General features: G+C 42.6%; 1 protein-coding gene across 24 annotated transcripts in view; it reads left to right on the forward strand.

Moving 5' to 3' along the window:
- Nucleotides 1-5,957: 5,957 nt before the first annotated feature.
- The window catches only part of ptprt (protein tyrosine phosphatase receptor type T), a 415,067-nt gene continuing 403,373 nt past the window's right edge, over nucleotides 5,958-17,651 (forward strand). For all 24 annotated transcript variants that reach the window (XM_090205068.1, XM_090205070.1, XM_090205071.1 and 21 more), the window contains exon 1: nucleotides 5,958-6,551. In XM_090205068.1, the coding sequence (XP_090061194.1) occupies nucleotides 6,476-6,551 (76 nt within the window). In that variant the 5' untranslated portion in view covers nucleotides 5,958-6,475. The remainder of the gene's footprint in view (nucleotides 6,552-17,651) is intronic.

Consider the following 17,651-nt stretch of genomic DNA (forward strand, 5'->3'; position numbering starts at 1 on the left):
CCTCCTCCTCTCCCGCCGGAGCGGGGTTTTTTTTTGTCAAGAAGAAGGACGGGTCTCTGCGCCCCTGCATAGATTATCGAGGGCTGAATGACATAACAGTGAAGAATCGTTATCCGCTTCCTCTTATGTCTTCAGCCTTCGAGATCCTGCAGGGAGCCAGGTTTTTCACTAAGTTGGACCTTCGTAACGCTTACCATCTCGTGCGCATCAGGGAGGGGGACGAGTGGAAGACGGCGTTTAACACTCCGTTAGGGCACTTTGAATACCGGGTTCTTCCTTTCGGCCTCGCTAACGCTCCAGCTGTCTTTCAGGCATTAGTCAATGATGTCCTGAGAGACATGCTGAACATCTTTGTTTTCGTTTACCTTGACGATATCCTGATTTTTTCACCGTCACTCCAGATTCATGTTCAGCACGTTCGACGTGTCCTCCAGCGCCTTTTAGAGAATTGTCTTTTTGTGAAGGCTGAGAAGTGCACTTTTCATGCCTCCTCCGTCACATTTCTCGGTTCTGTTATTTCCGCTGAAGGCATTAAGATGGATCCCGCTAAGGTCCAAGCTGTCATTGATTGGCCCGTCCCTAAGTCACGCGTCGAGCTGCAGCGCTTTCTCGGCTTCGCGAACTTCTATCGTCGTTTCATCCGTAATTTCGGTCAGGTGGCAGCTCCTCTCACAGCCCTTACTTCTGTCAAGACGTGCTTTAAGTGGTCCGTTTCCGCCCAGGGAGCTTTTGATCTCCTCAAGAATCGTTTTACATCCGCTCCTATCCTTGTTACACCTGACGTCTCTAGACAGTTCGTTGTCGAGGTTGACGCGTCAGAGGTGGGCGTGGGAGCCATTCTTTCTCAGCGCTCCCTCTCTGACGACAAGGTCCACCCATGCGCGTATTTTTCTCATCGCCTGTCGCCGTCGGAACGTAACTATGATGTGGGTAACCGCGAACTGCTCGCCATCCGGTTAGCCCTAGGCGAATGGCGACAGTGGTTGGAGGGGGCGACCGTTCCTTTTGTCGTTTGGACTGACCATAGGAACCTTGAGTACATCCGTTCTGCCAAACGACTTAATGCGCGTCAGGCGCGTTGGGCGCTGTTTTTCGCTCGTTTCGAGTTCGTGATTTCTTATCGTCCGGGCTCTAAGAACACCAAGCCTGATGCTTTGTCTCGTCTCTTCAGTTCTTCAGTAGCCTCCACTGACCCCGAGGGGATTCTCCCTGAGGGGCGTGTTGTCGGGTTGACTGTCTGGGGAATTGAGAGGCAGGTAAAACAAGCGCTCACTCACACTCCGTCGCCGCGCGCTTGTCCTAGGAACCTTCTTTTCGTTCCCGTTCCTACTCGTCTGGCCGTTCTTCAGTGGGCTCACTCTGCCAAGTTAGCCGGCCACCCTGGCGTTCGGGGTACGCTTGCTTCCATTCGCCAGCGTTTTTGGTGGCCCACCCGGGAGCATGACACGCGTCGTTTCGTGGCTGCTTGTTCGGTCTGCGCGCAGACTAAGTCCGGTAACTCTCCTCCTGCCGGCCGTCTCAGGCCGCTTCCTATTCCCTCTCGACCGTGGTCTCACATCGCCTTAGATTTTGTCACCGGACTGCCTTCGTCAGCGGGGAAGACTGTTATTCTTACGGTTGTCGATAGGTTCTCTAAGGCGGCTCATTTCATTCCCCTTGCTAAGCTTCCTTCTGCTAAAGAGACGGCACAAATCATCATCGAGAATGTTTTCAGAATTCATGGCCTTCCGTCAGACGTCGTTTCGGACAGAGGTCCGCAATTCACGTCTCAATTTTGGAGGGAGTTTTGCCGTTTGATTGGGGCTTCCGTCAGTCTCTCTTCCGGCTTTCACCCCCAGTCTAACGGTCAAGCAGAACGGGCCAATCAGACTATTGGTCGCATCTTACGCAGTCTTTCTTTTCGCAACCCTGCGTCTTGGTCAGAACAGCTCCCCTGGGCAGAATACGCCCACAACTCGCTTCCTTCGTCTGCGACCGGGCTATCTCCTTTTCAGAGTAGCCTCGGGTACCAGCCTCCGCTGTTCTCATCTCAGTTCGCCGAGTCCAGCGTCCCCTCCGCTCAGGCTTTTGTCCAACGTTGCGAGCGCACCTGGAAGAGGGTCAGGTCTGCACTTTGCCGTTATAGGACGCAGACTGTGAGGGCTGCTAATAAGCGTAGAACTAAGAGTCCTAGATATTGTCGCGGTCAGAGAGTTTGGCTCTCCACTCAGAACCTTCCCCTTAAGACGGCTTCTCGCAAGTTGACCCCGCGGTTCATTGGTCCGTTCCGTATTTCTCGGGTCATTAATCCTGTCGCAGTTCGACTTCTTCTTCCGCGATACCTTCGTCGCGTCCACCCGGTCTTCCATGTCTCCTGCATCAAGCCCGTCCTTCGCGCCCCCGCTTGTCTTCCCCCCCCCCCCCCCATCCTTGTCGAGGGCGCACCCATCTACAGGGTCCGTAGAATTTTGGACATGCGTCCTCGGGGCCGTGGTCACCAGTACCTCGTAGATTGGGAGGGGTACGGTCCTGAGGAGAGGAGTTGGGTTCCCTCTCGGGACGTGCTGGACCGTGCGCTGATCGAGGATTTCCTCCGTTGCCGCCAGGTTTCCTCCTCGAGTGCGCCAGGAGGCGCTCGGTGAGTGGGGGGGTACTGTCATGTACTGTCATGTTGTGTCTTGTCTCTGTCCTTTCCCTTCACCCTGTCTCCCTCTGCTGGTCGTTGTTAGGTTACCTTTTCTCCCCCGCTTTCCCCCAGCTGTTCCTTGTCTCCTCTTGACTACCTCGTCACCCCTTCTCCCACCTGTTCCCCTTTTCCCTCTGATTAGTCCCCTATATCTCTCTCTGTTTTTGTTCCTGTCCTTGTCGGATTCTTGTTTGTTGTGTTTCATGCCTGAACCAGACTGTCGTCATGTTTGCTGTAACCTTGTCTTGTCCTGTCGGAATCTGCCGGTCCGTCTGAGCCTACCTATGTTTGGTAATTAAAGAAGCTCTGTTTAAGTTAATTCGCTTTTGGGTCCTCATTCACGCACCGTAACACAGCATATACCCTGTACACAGAAATCCAAGTAGGAATGAATTAAGACTATAAACATATGGACGCGTGACATCAGAGAGGCAGGGCCTAAGATACAGGCGAATAGTATAGAGTCACACAGATGATAAGAATAAGACATCTCGTGCGTGTGCGCCGTGAGACCATTCTCTAGAAGCCATTTTAAGATTTTAACCTCTTGGACTTGTCAATTTCACCAGTAGTCTACTTTGTTAACAAGTTCAATGCATTTGCAAGTTCTACAGTAATAGCCTACAGCTGAATATTTTGATGTGGATTCCAATTTCTCCTCTTATTTTAAGACTTTTCGGGCCACATTGATTCCTTACAATTGAACATAATGGATGAACAATTGCGCCAAAGTTTATAACTACCTCGAATTTCCTTTTTTAAACTTGCAAAATTCAGTGGAGGATTGAGGACACTTACTTAGTTAAAACCCATTAAATTGCTGTAAATCTTAAACTAACCAAAATAGCTTAAAAAGAAACAATTTTATTTCTATGCCTTAATCTTGCATCGATCATACTCTGTTGCGAATGCTTTATGTCAATCCAATACTAAGAATGAATCCAGCATATTCTGTAACCCCCAGGGTGTAAAAAACACATTACAGACACATCAGGGGTTGTAACTATTGGCATGTGGGTGAGGTAGATCCCCCTTTGCTTGTCTCTACACTGTGATTTACATATAGATACATATAAATGTCTGTTCAATGTATCTATACTGAATGCTGACTATAGCCTCTCCTTGGCTACTAAAAAAAGGTGTTTCTGAACCTTCGGAACCTCAAGAATATGTCTGACATTACATTAGTTAGTGTGAGATTACCAGTAAAACGCCACGCAATCCTGAAGGAATAAGGTTTCAAATGTTGACAGTAGAGGCTTCTCTGCATTAGGCAGGTGGTATAGGGGTTCTCCTTCCTGTTCTGATATTAATGGAACATTTTCTGAACATTCGAAATAGGAGAATGTGATTGAAGGTGATGTGCTGCTGTGCTCCCTACATGGTAGATGGCATCCGTGCCTGATTCATATATTTTGGTCAAGGAGTTTGAAAGACAGACTGGATGCCACCTGTGCTGAACGGAATACAGCTTGTCAGCACTCATTTGAATTGGAATACATTTGTGGTGTCTGGCAGAGTGATGGGTTTGCATAGTGTGACTTGAACTGTAGGGGGCATCATCCAATGTTTCTCAGATACAGGATACCTTTAGGGTGCCGACTTCCTTGAAATGGGCCAACAGAGGTCTCTAAACAAGGTTATTTTAGCCTATATATATATATATACTGTATTAATAGACTGATTAAGAATTAGATTATTATCTCAGGTCAAAATTGCAGGTCAAGTCCACAGCCCAAGTGGAGAGTGATATACCTCAAAGCATGAGGTAATATTGTGCACTTGACGCACATGTCTTTCAGTACCAGTCATCCAGCCAGTTTACTGATTGATATCTCTCTAAATTCATAGAGTAGCCTAGTTCTGTGTCTTGACTAATCAACTCCAATGATGTTGCTGTCCTTTAATGGCTCTTTTGAAATCCTAATCTACTGTTGAAGAGGCCTACATATGCCTTTATCTTCTCATTGACTCCCTTTTCATATGCACTATCTTGTAGAAAAGTTATCACGAATCTTGAAAGAGTATAACTGAAATTGAAGATTGAAGTCAGTAAATAGCGTAGTATAGGCAACAGCACACAGAGAGAGTGAGCCAGGGAGCAATAAAGAGGCACCTTTGTGCTTTAATGAGGCATTGATTTTTACATCACTAAATAATAAAATCATAAATGAACTGTCTCCATAAAACACTGTAACTGGGATTTGCCCACTCAGGATATTCCTTGCACACCCTGAGACCTAGTAGGAGAAAGAATGTTCCCACACACGCTAGGTGGGATCCATTGGAATAGACATTGTCCATTGATCACCCTATGCAACAGATCTCGCTTGCGTCCCAAATTGCACCCTACTCAGTGCACTACTTTTGACCAGGACCTATAAGGATTTGCTCAAAAGTAGAAGTGGTGCACTATATGGGAATAGGGTGCCACATGCAGACCTTGTGTTACAGTAATAGGTTAGGCCTACCACTAGTCTATTATTTTTACTCAGGCCGTCTAATTTTAAAGTGGCAAGCATGAATCCCCTTATTTTGTAAAAAAGCCTGTGACAAATCAATTCTTTATATATTTTGTGCAAATATATTATTTTCTGTTTGTCAGCACAAATTTCTGAAATTACTGTGAGTAAAATGTAATTTTTCACACATAACTGTTGAAAAGGTTGTTATCAAAGAATGTGAAGCTTTAATTGGGCACAGGAAACATCCTCAGTGACAAAGTTTACATGCACAGCAACATCTCGTTATGATTCGGGATACTCAAGTATTATGTTTTTGAGTTGATTCATGTAAACGTCATATCCCGTTTACAATAGTCTGAATAATTTATTGTTTTTCGAGGTCTGCGCAGGCTCAGTTTTGCATAATATAACCTTGAATGTTCAGATGGGAAGAGTAGCCTAGTAGTTGGAATAGTAACAAGTCTGGACACTGACTGTAGGCTTCACATGTACTCTATTATAATATTAACTACTGCAGAACTAAACGTTTTTGTAGTAAAATTATACACCAAAAATTAATTTAGTTGCAGGAGCGGAGAAAAAATATTTCTTTTTTTCCTCTTGAGAAAACGAGTGCGCGCTTGTTGTCTAGCCTACACACGTAAAATGTTTTCAGCTGACAATATTTTACTTTCATCCACAAAAAAATATGGATCCAAGACTAACTGAAATACTATCAGAAACATGTGATGCCGCGTTCAGGTCGGAAACTTAGTACCTCCGAGTTAATCTTTCAACAACTAGTAAGCAAGTCAGGTTTTTTTGCGTTTCCAACATGATATGAATGCGGCATGAGTGTCAGCACTGCCATAGGAATAACTCACACGGCCCCAGCACAGCAGAATATAACATTCACGTCATGTCGGAAAATCTGAAATGTCCAACTTGCTTAGACTACTCGTTGTAGAAAGCTGATACGTCCCAAATGGGAAACTGGGGTATCAGAATCAACCAATAGGAAGCAATACGCAAATAACACGTTCATTTTTTACCTCGGAGGTCCGAGTTCCCGACATGACATTAACACGGCATGCCTCCAATGCTTAGATAGTTAGAGGTTCAAACGTTGTGGTGGCTAGACAGGTGTAGGGACCCTGGGGACTCAGAATCGAGTGCCACTCTCCTTTAGATTATCTCAACTCCGTTTGCCATCAATTACTGATTGAAGCCAAACAATCAACCCGGGATTGCTGCCTACTGCCTTACAGTACTCTCTCACTGCATTACCAATGCGAGGATACTGTCTGTGTATACAGTCAGCGAGTAAACGGACAGGAGGCGAGCATGTAAAATAGTCACTGCCAAAATGGACAAAGGGAACTACATCATTGCTTCGCTTCTTTTTCAACTGATGGACTTAATATGCGGACAATTATTTCCAGGTAAGTTTATTCTTGTTTCTAGGAATTGCTCAGAAGACTAGGCTACTTTCATCTCAGTAGAATGTGCTTTGGAGATGTCAATACACGGTAACGAAGGGACCGTGGGCAGGTGCATGCCATAGGAGTTCATGCTGTGTCTCCAACTTTTATTTTCGAATAGGCTATACTATACATAATTGAATACGCATGCATGCACGCAAGCTCGAAATACACGGACACACTGTCAAGATGCACGTCATTCGAGCACTTGTTACTCAACGCGCAATTTGGGGTGCTTTTGGGCAAGATTATTTTGTCAATTATAAAACGTGATATTGACCATATCGACTAAATTGATCTGTATCGGTAATGCAGAGTCGGTATGATACAAATAAGTATCTACCATTACGCAAAGCAGTGGTCAATTCTGAGTAGTTTATTGGATATCGTGATAATAAATAATTTAGGCCTAACTTAATCTTGCGTTAAATTGATCATAGCCTAATTGGACCAACTCGAATAAACTCTACTTTAAGAAGAATTATAACATTTTACCATACAGCAATTAATATAGCGTACTTACTACGCGCATGTAGCCATATACTGTACCTCCCATATTGATAGCGTACTCGCGATTTGAAATGATTTTGATTGTAATAAGTGAGACCGATGCATTGCTTCATTGTGGCAAAGGTTTTTGTGGAAAATGTGTTGTAGGTTGTATTTAAACAATGTAACATTAGGCTACGGTAGTATGACGAAATGTTAAAATAACTTGATACTACAGAATAGACTCTGCTGTCACAGTGCACCGTTTGGTTATTTTTGCTCTCAAAATGGAAAATATGCTAAAGTAGGCTTGTTGAATATTCGATAGGCATATACAACAAAACCACGAAATCCACTGTTACCTGGAGAAAAAAACTAAGCTAAATAAAATGAATGATCACGCAATTGAGGACAGTGGTTGAAATCCCTATGCCCGAAAGGCCTATTCATCACATTAGCATTTTTAAAAATGTATGTGGCACAATTATCACACTTTTTCAGTGCGGTTGATTTTCTTATTCCGTGCATGAGTAACGCTGCAAAAGTGTTCATGAGCTCAAGACGCTCTGTCTGTTGAGTTGTGCACCCGTAAGGTGGCGCTCTGGGCACATCAAATTGTATTCCACTCACCCGCAAAGGATCATAAATGCGCGCAAGTGAACTGTTCAAACCAAAGGTGGTTTTAAATCCGAGATCCTGGGCCAATTAACCATTTTCTTTAAAAAAATACGTCCATTTTATCTCTTAAGTTATAGTTTATTTATCATGGAAGTAGATTATCACACTTAATGTATTGGGGTCCATATTTATTTATGATTCATGGATTTGGTGGTTCTAATGAAGGGTGAAATGTTTTGAAATCAGACTATAAATTATTGGACAAACTCATGGAAATATCTCATTTTTTTGTTAGAAATGACTATCATTGTAGTAATGTGCATTAGTTACAAAATGTTAATATATAATTTACAGTGGGCTCCAGTGTAAATCAGGATATTCTGCATAGATTGTATTACTTTAAATAATAATTTTATGAATTGATAAATGTCATGTCAGTCAGTAATCTGGATTTCAGCAACACACCCAAATAATCAGAAAGACAGAAAACCAACCCTATTTCAGTCCCTGCATTTGTTGAACTTTATTCAAATTACCTCCACTAACCTGTACCCCTGCACATTGACTCAGTACCGGTACCCTCGTTATTATGTAAATGTATTGTTCGTTTTTGATTATTTTTTACTTTAGTTTTTTTTTGTAAATATTGAATTAACTCTTTCTTGAACTGCATTATTGGTTAAGGGCTTGTAGGTAAGCATTTCACAGTAAGGTCTACCTACACCTGTTATATTTGGTGCATGTGAGTAAAAATCTAATTTGATTAGTTTTTTAAATTTGAAATATTAATGAGTAAAGTCCATAAACTTAATTTTGACCATGCACATGTATCTCTCACAAAAGATTAATTCTGAATTTTTACATTTCCTTGGAAGTCATCATCCATGCAAGTGTTTTCTGTTTGATATGCATCCTGCTTCCTTGTTCCCAGTCCTTCCCAGTCTGTCACTCTGGCAGGGAAACAAGCCCCCCTCAGTCTGAATGAACAGCTTGAAAAGTATCTTTATTCCCTAACTAATGGGGGTTGGCTTTTGCAAAACACAGTGTGTAAGTAAAATGTGAACATTTACATGGCTGCATAGGCCATTCAGTGCCAGAGCTGCCGAGAGAAAAGCTGAACTTGGGGAGGGACTTCACATTTGAGATATGTGAAGAGAATATATATTACGTGTATTTTTATGGACATCCATGGCCAATGTAAAATGTGTGTTAAGTGGACTGTCCCTGTTTCTCCATCCTACCTCAGTAGTTATTTGCAGGATACATCTGGGCATAGCGGCTAGCCTCATGCCCCTACTGCTATGCTTTACTGGCCATTAATTGTTTATTGTCCAGCGGACACTGGAGGTGGAAGCTACTGGCTAGAGCTGCTGTGTGTGTGTGTGTTCAAAAGGACCAAGTTACCATTTGTATTCAGTTATTAATTACATTTATTTGGCAAGAAGGCAAAATATGGAACAGTCATGTGTCATTTTCTTTTCCTCTCTGTTCTCTTTCTCCTTGAACTGACGACTGCCCTCTGCCCTGAGATGTCAAGCAGACATTTTCGAAAGGCAGACTTTTATCAAATCCATGGTTTTGCATTTCCCCATTTTGAGTGCTGTTTGGAAATGGGAGTGTGGACTGGGAGGTCATCTTTACTGGATGAATGGGCTGTGTATGGAGTGAATAGTACCAATTGGAGGTATGCTGAGACTAGATGGATTTAAAGTGAGTGTAATTTCAATTACATTTTATTTGTTTTACAGTGCATGTATAAAACAAGAGAAGGGTCATTTCAACACTGACGCTGGAAAGTCAGTTGGTCGGTGTTCGAAATTACACTCACTTTAAATCCATCTAGTCTCAGCGTACCTCCAATTGGTACTATCCACTCCATACACAGCCCATTCATCATACATAATATTTGTATTTTCTACATTGTAAAATAATAGTGAAGACATCAAAACTATGAAATAACACATGGAATCATGTCGTAATCAAAAAAAGTGTTAAACAAATCAAAATATATTTGAGATTCTTCAAATTGCCTTAATGACAGCTTTGCACACTCTTGGCATTGTCTCAACCAGCTTCACCTGGAATGCTTTTTCAAAAGCCTTGAATGAGTTCCCACATTTGCTGAGCACTTGTTGGCTGCTTTTTTAAAAACTTTTATGTAACTTGGCAAGTCAGTTAAGAACAAATTCTTATTTACAATGACTGGCCAAACCCGGACAACGCTGGGCCAATTCTGCGCCGCCCTATGGGACTCCCTATCACGGTCGGTTGTGATACAGCCTGGATTCAAACCAGGGTGTCTGTAGTGACGCCTCAAGTGCTGAGATGCAGTGCCTTAGGCCACTGCACCACTCGGGAGACACTTTTCCTTCACTCTTTGGTCTAACTCATCCCAAACCATCTCAATTGGGTTGAGTTTGGGTTATTGTGGAGGCCAGGTCATCTGATGCAGCACTCCATCACACTCCTTCTTAGTCAAATAGCCTTGACACAGCCTGGAGGTGTTGGTCATTGTCCTGTTGAAAAACAAATGATAGTCCCTCTAAGCGCAAACCAGATGGGATGGCGTATTTCCTGCAGAATGCCTTGGTAGTGTGCTTTGAATTGTAAATGAATCACTGACAGTGTCACCAGCAAAGCACCTCCTCCTCCATGCTTCACGGTGGGAACCACACATGCAGAAATCATCCGTTCACCTACTCTGCGTCTCACAAAGACACAGCGGTTGGAACCATTAATCTCAAATTTGGACTCAATCAGAACAAAAGACAGAACTCCACTGGTCTAATGTCCATTGCTCGTGTTTCTTGGCCCAAGCAAGTCTCTTTTTATTATTGGTGTTCTTTAGTAGTGGTTTTTTTGTAGTAATTTGACCATGAAGGCCTGGTTAACGCAGTCTCCTCTGAACAGTTGATGTTGAGATGTGTCTGTTACTTGAACTCTGAAGCATTTATTTGGGTTGCAATTTTTGAGGCTGGTAAGTCTAATGAACTTATCCTCTGCAGCAGAGGTAACTCTGGGTCTTCCTTTCCTGTGGCAGTCCTCATGAGAGTTAGTTTCATCATAGCGCTTGATGGTTTTTGCAACTGCACTTGAAGAAACTTTCACATTTCTTGACATTTTACTCTTCAAATAAAGATGGACTGTTTCTCTTTGCATATTTTAGCTGTTCTTGCCATAATATGGACTTGGTCTTTTACCAACCCTACCTTGTCATAATACGTTTGCTCAACAAAAAGGCATTGAAGTTGATTCACAGTCAAATTATAAGGCAACCAGCTGCAATAGGATTGCGAACTTGCTCAGCATTTGGGCACATAGCTGAACCAACATACAATTCAACTTGAGAATGTATTTTCACTCAGCATTTTTGGTTGAGTAAACACATTCTCAAGCTGAATTGTTTTTGACCTTTCTTGCACATTTCCCAGAGTGCCTTGCCTTTTGAGTGAATTGAAGTTACCGCCCATGACTGCATTTATTAGCGAGAGGCATGGTTGTTGTATTCAATGGTTTTTAGTAGTGTAGCCTTCACCAAGTGAGTGTTATCTTAAATTCAACTCTTTATGACAATACATTACAAACGGTATATTATTAGGCTGTTCTTTGAGGGCCTTGTTATACCTGTGGTCTGAAACTCCTTGTTTACAGGCCACATCAAGCCTGCTGGCTTGCAAAGTGATGTGTAATTCCTATTAGAATCCCGCAACAAGTGAGGATATCCAACAATTGTAACTTTTAATCGGCCGCAACCTGCATTCAGAATGACTGCCGGGATAGGGAAGATGAATTATTGAAACTACCTAAATCAAATAAACTGGAACAGCATCTCATTTAACTGGTGCAATAAGTCCAACTACTAACAGATTGGAATTGTTTAGAAAAATGTATGTTATGTATGTGTAGCATAAGATTAATCAACATAAAATTACATGCACAAACACAGGTACAAACAAACCTGAAAGTCATGATCATGATGGCTGTAATTTTTAGTTTTTTGCACAAACATGAATTTGTAAACCACAACTCACTTCGAGAATAATTTGTGGCGTAAACTATAGCTCAAATTGTCCTTTTGAAAAAGTCCTTTTGAAGTAAAACACACTTGATGATTTGAATTAATTAATTTTTTTTAAGAACAAATTCTTAATTACAATGACGGCTTACCCCGGCCAAACCCTAACGACGCTGGGCCAATTGTGGGCCGCCCTATGGGACTCCCAATCACAGCCGGTTCTGATACAGCCAGGAACTGAACCAAGGTCTGTAGGGACGCTTCTGGCACTGAGATGCAGTGCCTTAGGACTCTGCACCACTCAGGAGCCCTGATGATGATAAGACATGGGCATAAGTTTTGGCAAATCACATAAAGGCACTTGCCCAGGCCGATCTGTCTTTTTTTAAATGATTTTTAAAAATCTCCTATGAAATTAACTTATTTTCATTTAAATGGGAAATGGTTGTTGTATGCAGCCCAGTGTTTCTTTCAGTGGCAAAATGCTCCTTTGCCAAGGAAAGAGATCCAGTGGAAAAAACAAGTATTCTTTGCATACATTACACAGGTCTCTCTCCTCCTTTGCATACATCATCCAGCAGCAGCATACACTGCCTTCAGAAAGTATTCAACCCCCTTGAATTTTTCCATATTTTGTTGCGGTACAAGATGGGATTAAAATGTATTTTATTGTCCATTTTTGTCTGATGTACACAAAATACTGTGGTAGAAACATTTGTGTTAATGTCTCTGACATTGTGGGATATTGTGTGTAGATTGTCACTAATCTCAATTTCATCTATTTTAAATTCAGGCTATAGCACAACAAAATGTGGAAAAAGTCAAGGAGGTTGAATACTTTCTGAAGGCACTGTAACACCTGCACTGTCACGTGAGACAGCAGTCACTCTGTATGCTGGAGAGGGCACTCGTTAGCCGAGTGCTGCCAGACTAATGGTTAATCCCAGGCTGATGCAGTGTCAGTCTTCAAGGTTCCTCTCACCAGCCCCTCCATTTTAGGGAAGGAGGAAGTTCTTTTTTCCAGACAGTATTTTTTTGGTTTGGTTGATATTTCATTGTGGCTTAAGCCAAAGAGTAGGGGTGTAATTTAGGATTAGTATGAGATTTGATTGTTTTTTTTGAGTACCACTCTGTTCCTATACTTCCATCATTGTGTTTTATTTGACAGGTAGGCAAAACAATTTATTTTACTTTCAAGTATTGTGATCGAGGTAAAATTTAAGAGGATTAAATATTGTAATAGGTGGTAAAAAAATAAATAAACAAGAGATTGTGGCCAGCAATTCAACTGTAAATGCCCCAGCAATTCTAACTGGGGGTCAGTCAAGCACTGATGAGAGGGGAAACAACTACACCTCCAAAACTTCAGAGACGGGAAAAATGCACTTCAACTGGTGGAGAAATGAAACACCTGAGAGCACAAATGGGGTTGGGAGGCTGTCGGAGATTTTAATGGATTTCACACTCCGCATGCATCCCAAATGGGCCTCGGGGAATAAGGGAGGAAAAAAAGGGTAAAAGGACAAAAACAGTAGCCTAATTATTCCCAATCAATCCATTAGAACCTGTCGGAACCCTAATTGTTTCCTCCAACTCCCGTTATCATGTGTTGCCGTGGCTGCAGCAGAACGGCGGGAGCACTTTTTGACAAGCTGTCTGTCACTCACCGGCTCTGTCTGTTTAGTATGCTCACCCATCTGGTCACGCTTTTTTTTTTTTCAGGAGAGGAGAGCTGCATTTACCGTGTCAGTGGACAGAGCTGTATTTTCCAGCGGTCTGCTTATCTGCATGACTGTGTCACCCTAATCCGTTGCACTTATTCTATTTGCCTGACTAAATGACAGCTTAATACAGGGGCAGGCCTGCGCCTCTGAGGATGTTAAGGTACAAAACGCTGGAAGAATGTCTCTTCTCTTTTTCAATGACATACTTAAAAGTGAGTTCCTGCCTGAAAAACCTTGCTATGAAGCAGAGGGATGCCTGGTTTTTATCGCTGACTGAGGAAAAAAAACAACAACATTGCCTGTATTCACAAAGCATCTTGGAGTAGAAGTGCTGAATGATCGAATATCAGTTTAGCCTTTTTTTTAAAAATCATAATGAAATAAGAGGGGGGGGGACCTGATCCTAGATCAGTACTCCTACTCTGGAACACTTTGATACTGGCCCTGATATTTTATAGTCGCTTGAAGTTCAACCTGGAATTTTAAGGCACAAAGCATATATTAACTCAGAAGAAATCATACCAATCGATTGAAATAATTGTCAACCATTTTTTTTGTGGATGAATTTCATTGCCGAAAACATGTATGAAGGACACTGGGTTCTTGTGCAGTTAATTTATGCAGCTGAATCATGAAGTTCAGTAATGTTGTATGCTTAACAGAATTAAGACTAATTCATCCATATAAAGATGACAAACTCCTATCTCAAACTCCTGTTTACAGGAAGTGCCCTATTCTTGCGAGATTCATGATTGCACAGGGAGGAAATTGATCTGTTGCAATCTCACCTGGGAATTAGCAGAGCAGGTTGAGAGAGAGAGAAACAGTAATTTGCACAAACAAATCTCTTGCCGATGTTTTTGTTTTAAGGCACAACCAATGAACATCGATCGTCTGACTGGCGAGGAAGTGACACACAATAGACTATAATCTAGGAGAAAAACCTGAACACTGTTTTCCTCTTATGTTCTATGCTTTCGGACATGTTCTTATCAATGGATGGGAATTGGTATATTTCTCATGTTAAAGAAGAGTAACGTTATGACTGAGATAGAGGCCATGTATTATACGCATACAGTCCTTTCGTGGAGGGCGCCCTTGCGGACTGAATGGTAGAAATCACATTCGGAGATAAACCTCTAGCCAACAGATTGGCCCTCTCTGGGGCCAGGCTCATAGGAACCAAATCTCCAGTCTCGCATTCCAAACCTTCCAAACTAACAGGAGTTGCCACTGGTCCCCACCTAAAAGGTGAATGATCTCTGCGAACCAAGACTGAATGGGACAACGGGGAGCCACAAGAATCAATGATAAGCCCTCCTGGCGCACCCTCTCCAACGTGGGCTGAATCAGAACCACTGGCGGAAATACTGAAAGAAAGGTCGAAGCCACTGGTGCACCAGAGCGTCCGTTCTCACTGCTTCCAGCGAGGAGTGGATTTCATTTGCCTTTTCAGGCGTAATTGTCGATCCTTCAACAGGGGACACGTGAGTGTGACTCCCCCACAAAGTATTTTGTCTTATCAAGGCTACACAGAAATACCAAATCATCCCTAAAAAAAACTAACTCCAGAGTGCTGTATCTAGCAATATATCAGTGACATCCATCTCATGCTACATTGTCTTTCCGGAATTCTAATCGTAGAGGTAAACTAAGGCTGATGATTTGAAGACGATTCTAATAATACACAGGAGGCCAATCTCCCTACAGCTTGGCTATGTCCCAAATTGACATTTTAGGCATTTAGCAGACACTCCCTTATTCAGAGCAACATACAGGAGCAATGGCGGTTAAGTGCCTTGCTCAAGGGCTCATTGACAGAATTTTCACCTAGTCGCCTCTGGGATTGAACCAGTGACTTTTTGGTTAATGTCCCAACTAGGGGCCTCCCGTGTGGCGCAGTGGTTAAGGGCGCTGTACTGCAGTGCCAGCTGTGCCATCAGAGTCCCTGGGTTCGCGCCCAGGCTCTGTTGTAACCGGCCGCGACCGGGAGGTCCGTGGGGCACGCACAATTGGCCTAGCGTCGTCCGGGTTAGGGAGGGCTTGGTCGGTAGGGATGTCCTTGTCTCATCGCGCACCAGCGACTCCTGTGGCGGCCTGGGCGCAGTGCGCGCTAACCAAGGTTGCCAGGTGCACGGTGTAGCCTCCGACACATTGGTGCGGCTGGCTTCTGGGTTGGATGCGCGCTGTATTAAGAAGCAGTGCGGCTGGTTGGGTTGTGTATCGGAGGACGCATGATTTTCAACCTTCGTCTCTCCCGAGCCCGTACGGGAGTTGTAGCGATGAGACAAGATAGTACTACAACAATTGGATACCACGAAATTGGGGTAAAAAAAAAAATTGTCCCGATTTTTAATCGGAATGGACGATTTTAATTAGGCCCGATTTTGAAGTTTTTATAACAATCTGTATTTTTGGACACCGATTTTTTTGTATTTATTTTTTTTTAAATTAACCTTTTATTTAATATTTTATTTAACTAGGCAAGTCAGTTAAGAACACATTCTTATTTTCAATGACGGCCTAGTGGATTAACTGCCCTTTTCAGATTTTTACCTTGTCAGCTCGGGGGATCTAATCTTGCAACCTTACAATTAACTAGTCCAACGCAATAACGACCTGCCTCTCTCTCGTTGCACTCCACAAGGAGACTGACAGCCTGTTACGCGAATGCAGTAAGCCAAGGTAAGTTGCTAGCTAGCATTAAACTTATCTTCTAAAAAACAAGCAATCATAATCACTAGTTAACTACACATGGTTGATGATATTATCTAGCGTGTCCTGCGTTGCATATAATCGATGCGGTGCGTATCGTTGCTCCAATGTGTACCTAACCATAAACACCAATGCCTTTCTTAAAATCAATACACAGAAGTAAATATTTTTAAACCTGCATATTTAGCAAAAAGAAATCCAGGTTAGCAGGCAATATTAACCAGGTGAAATTGTGTCACTTCTCTTGCGTTCATTGCGCACAGTCAGTGTATATGCAACAGTTTGGGCTGCCTAATTTGCCAAAATTTTTCATCATTATGACAACATTGAAGGTTGTGCAATGTAACAGGAATATTTAGACTTATGGATGCCCCCCGTTAGATAAAATACGGAACAGTTCTGTATTTCACTGAAAGAATAAACGTTGTCTTTTCGAGATGATAGTTTCCGGATTTGACCATATTAATGACCTAAGGTTTGTATTTCTGTGTCTTATTATGTTATAATTAAGTCTATGATTTGATAGAGCAGTCTGACTGAGCGGTGGTAGGCAGCAGTAGGCTCGTAAGCATTCATTCAAACAGCACTTTTGTGCGTTTTGCCAGCAGCTCGTCACTGTGCTTCAAGCATTGCGCTGTTTATGACTTCAAGCCTATCAACTCCCGAGATTAGGCTGGTGTAACCGAAGTGAAATGGATAGCTAGTTAGCGGGGTGCGCTCTAATAACGTTTCAAATGTCACTCACTCTGAGACTTGGAGTGGTTGTTCCCCTTGCTCTGCATGGGTAACGCTGCTTCGAGGGTGTCTGTTGTCGTTGTGTTCCTGGTTCGAGCCCAGGGAGGAGCAAAGAGAGGGACGGAAGCTATACTGTTACACTGGCAATACTAAAGTGCCTATAAGAACATCCTGTCAAAGGTTAATGAAATACAAATGGTGTAGAGGGAAATAGTCCAATAATTCCTATAATGACTACAACCCAAAACTTCTTACCTGGGAATATTGAAGACCCATGTTAAAAGGAACCACCCGTTTTCATATGTTCTGAGCAAGGAACTTAAACGTTAGCTTTCTTACATGGCACATATTGCACTTTTACTTCTCCAACACTTTGTTTTTGCATTATTTAAACCAAATTGAACATGTTTCATTATTGATTTTATTGATGTATTATATTAAGTTAAAATAAGAGTTAATTCAGTATTGTTGTAATTGTCATTATTACCGATTTAAATCGGACTATTGATTTATTTGTATCGGCTTTTTTTGGTCCTCGGTATCGGTGTTGAAAAATCATAATCGGTCGACCTCTAGTCCCAATGCTCCTAACTACTAAGCTACCTGTCACCCAAATGGCACCGTACTCCCTACATAGACGCTCTGATCAAAAAACAGTGCACGATGAACCCTGGTCAAAAGTATTGCAACTATATAGGCAATAGTGTGGCGTTTGGGAAGCAGCCTTGAGTATGCAGTAGCAGAAACTCTTCTACTGTGTGAAGA

Source organism: Oncorhynchus mykiss, chromosome 17 (genome assembly GCF_057628025.1).
Source record: "Oncorhynchus mykiss isolate SJ-2025 chromosome 17, ASM5762802v1, whole genome shotgun sequence".
In the NCBI taxonomy this organism is placed as follows: domain Eukaryota; kingdom Metazoa; phylum Chordata; class Actinopteri; order Salmoniformes; family Salmonidae; genus Oncorhynchus; species Oncorhynchus mykiss.